The sequence below is a fragment of the Heptranchias perlo genome, unplaced genomic scaffold (assembly GCF_035084215.1).
Source record: "Heptranchias perlo isolate sHepPer1 unplaced genomic scaffold, sHepPer1.hap1 HAP1_SCAFFOLD_154, whole genome shotgun sequence".
NCBI classification, from domain to species: domain Eukaryota; kingdom Metazoa; phylum Chordata; class Chondrichthyes; order Hexanchiformes; family Hexanchidae; genus Heptranchias; species Heptranchias perlo.
The window spans coordinates 1,598-4,459 of record NW_027138796.1 but is presented as its reverse complement, the minus strand read 5'-3'; the positions used below and the strand labels follow the sequence as shown (position 1 = coordinate 4,459).

Sequence of the window (2,862 nt, the reverse complement as noted above, 5' to 3'; positions counted from 1 at the left end):
CTGATTGATGGGGGTCTGATTGATGGGGGTCTGATTGACGGGGTCTGATTGATGGGGTCTGATTGATGGGGGTCTGATTGATGGGGGTCTGATTGACGGGGTCTGATTGATGGGGGTTTGATTGATGGGGGTCTGATTGATGGGGTCTGATTGATGGGGGTCTGATTGATGGGGGTCTGATTGACGGGGTCTGATTGATGGGGGTTTGATTGATGGGGGTCTGATTGATGGGGGTCTGATTGATGGGGGTCTGATTGATGGGGGTCTTTAGACAAAGGCTCTCCCTTGTTGCCTGGGGCTCCTCCCATAACCAATTGTTGCGAACACTTGGTCCCGCCTTTTGCATCAAGCAACCAATCGGCGCTTGTTTATTATTGTTTCTCCAAGCAACCACAGACTTTTGTTCTCACAAACCAATCAGAGCCCGGCCTGGCTCAATGGGCGGGGTATAAATAGCGGGAGCGGGAACACGCGGCACATTCTCAAGAGCTGCGAGAATAGGAGGAGATTATGGTAAACAAGGGGCGGGGCGGGGCGGAACGGAATGTACAGGGCGTGGGTGTTCCACAGCGACAGAGCGATCTACAGGGGGAGTGGAGGATCTAGTGGGAGAGTGGAGGATCTATAGGGATAGTGGAGGATCTATAGGGATAGTGGAGGATCTACTGGGAGAGTGGAGGATCTACAGGAGAGTGGGATCCACTGGGAGAGTGGAGGATCTATAGGGACAATGGAGGATCTACAGGGAGAGTGGGCATCCACTGGGAGAGTGGAGGATCTACAGGGAGAGTAGGATCTACATGGAGAGTGGGATCCACTGGGAGAGTGGAGGATCTGTCGGGACAGTGGAGGATCTACATGGAGAGTGGGCATCCACTGGGAGAGTGGGAATCTATTAGGAAAACGGAGGATCTACAGGGAGAGTGGGATCTACTGTGAAAATGGAGGATCTATAGGGAGTGATGGGGGCCTACAGGGAGCGAGAAGAAATCCATAGGGAGATGGGCCATCCACAGAGAGGATGAATCCACATTGTGGGAGGGTAATCCACATGGAGAAAGTAGGAAATCCACAGAGAGCGTGAGGGTAAATCCACGGATTGGGTTTATCCAGAGAGAGAGAGGGGATCCGCAGGAAAAGGAATCCATGGGGAGAGAGGGAAGCTGTGGGGAGTCCACTCTGAGAGATGGAGCCAAGGGAACGGAGTGGGATGCAGATGGAGAAGGGATTGGCCTTCACAAGGGGCATGAAGATTTTCAGGGAATGGCGGACGTCCACAGGGGAGTGTGGGATGGTCAAGCAATCGGTGGAGTTCCTCAGGAGGCCAGCGTTCCATATTGAGCAATGGATCCAGAGGGAGAGGGGAATCCAGAGGGAGAGGGGAATCCAGAGGGAGAGGGGAATCCACAGGGAGTGTACAGGCATTATGGTAGGGGGAGGGGGTTTCAGGGTTCAGTGGTCCACAAGGGGTGGGAGATTGGGAGATCCACACTGCACGGGGAGGGTCCACAGAGATTGGGAAGTTCAGAGAGACTGGGGGAATCTCCAGAGAGGGGGGGTCCAGATGGAATGGAGGATCCATAGGGAGCAGGCAGAATCCACAAGGAATGGACGGGATCCACAGGTTACTGTAATGGAACGTGTTGCTGCCCACACACCCTTCTCCCTTCCACCTCCACTGACTGTATAAAGCATTGTCCTCCTACCTGTGTAAATAATCCTGTGTTCTCCACTCTTTAGCGTGAGTGTCTTTCAGTCCACGTTGGCCAGGCAGGTGTGCAGATCGGCAATGCTTGCTGGGAGCTGTATTGCCTGGAGCATGGGATCCAACCAGATGGGCAGATGCCCAGTGACAAGACCATTGGAGGTGGGGACGACTCCTTCAACACCTTCTTCAGTGAGACGGGGGCAGGAAAGCACGTCCCCCGAGCCGTGTTTGTAGATCTGGAGCCCACTGTGATCGGTAAGGGGCGAGATTGTTGATGTGTTAGTCAGTGCTGTCACTAAACTCACTGAAGTATGGCCAGACTTGTATCAAGGTAGCTGGAATGTTTTGTGTTCAGGTTTTTAACTCTCCGTTCCCTGCCCCCAGATGAGGTCCGCACCGGCACCTACCGACAGCTCTTTCACCCCGAGCAACTCATCACCGGCAAGGAGGATGCGGCCAATAACTACGCACGGGGCCACTGCTCTGTCGGCAAGGAGATTGTGGATCTGGTCTTGGATCGAATACGGAAGGTGGTAAGTTCTGTCACTTTGGTTTGCTGGGATTTCCTGCCTCACATTCCCCAGTAAAATCATTTGGGTGATTCCATGATCCTGCACTTCAGGGGTCGCACCCGCTGGGGTCACAGGTCAGAGATCCGCCGCCTCCCCATGCGTCATTCCACTGCCTCCCCCCGCCCCGTCCTGCCGCCACCTCCCCCGCCCCGTCCCGCCGCCCCGTCCCATCACCTCCCCCGCCCCGTCCCGCTGCCTCCCCTCACTGTCCCACCATCTCCCACTGCCCCTTCCCACCATCTCCCACGGCCCCTTCCCCCCCATCTCCCACTGCCCCTTCTCCCCATCTCCCACTGCCCCTTCTCACCATCTCCCACTGCCCCTTCCCACCATCTCCCACTGCCCCTTCCCACCATCTCCCACTGCCCCTTCCCACCATCTCCCACTGCCCCTTCCCACCATCTCCCACTGCCCCTTCCCACCATCTCCCACTGCCCCTTCCCACCATCTCCCACTGCCCCTTCCCACCATCTCCCACTGCCCCTTCCCACCATCTCCCACTGCCCCTTCCCACCATCTCCCACTGCCCCTTCCCACCATCTCCCACTGCCCCTTCCCACCATCTCCCACTGCCCCTTCTCC

General features: G+C 56.4%; 1 protein-coding gene across 1 annotated transcript; it reads left to right on the top strand.

The window, feature by feature from the left end:
* Positions 1 to 489: 489 nt before the first annotated feature.
* On the top strand, positions 490 to 2,241 carry LOC137309210 (tubulin alpha-3 chain; the record flags this gene model as incomplete). The annotated part of the gene is made up of 3 exons (XM_067977467.1): positions 490 to 513; positions 1,741 to 1,963; positions 2,093 to 2,241. Coding segments are annotated over exons 1-3 (375 nt in total), but the record flags the coding sequence as incomplete, so codon positions are not given.
* Between the last annotated feature and the right edge of the window lie 621 nt (positions 2,242 to 2,862).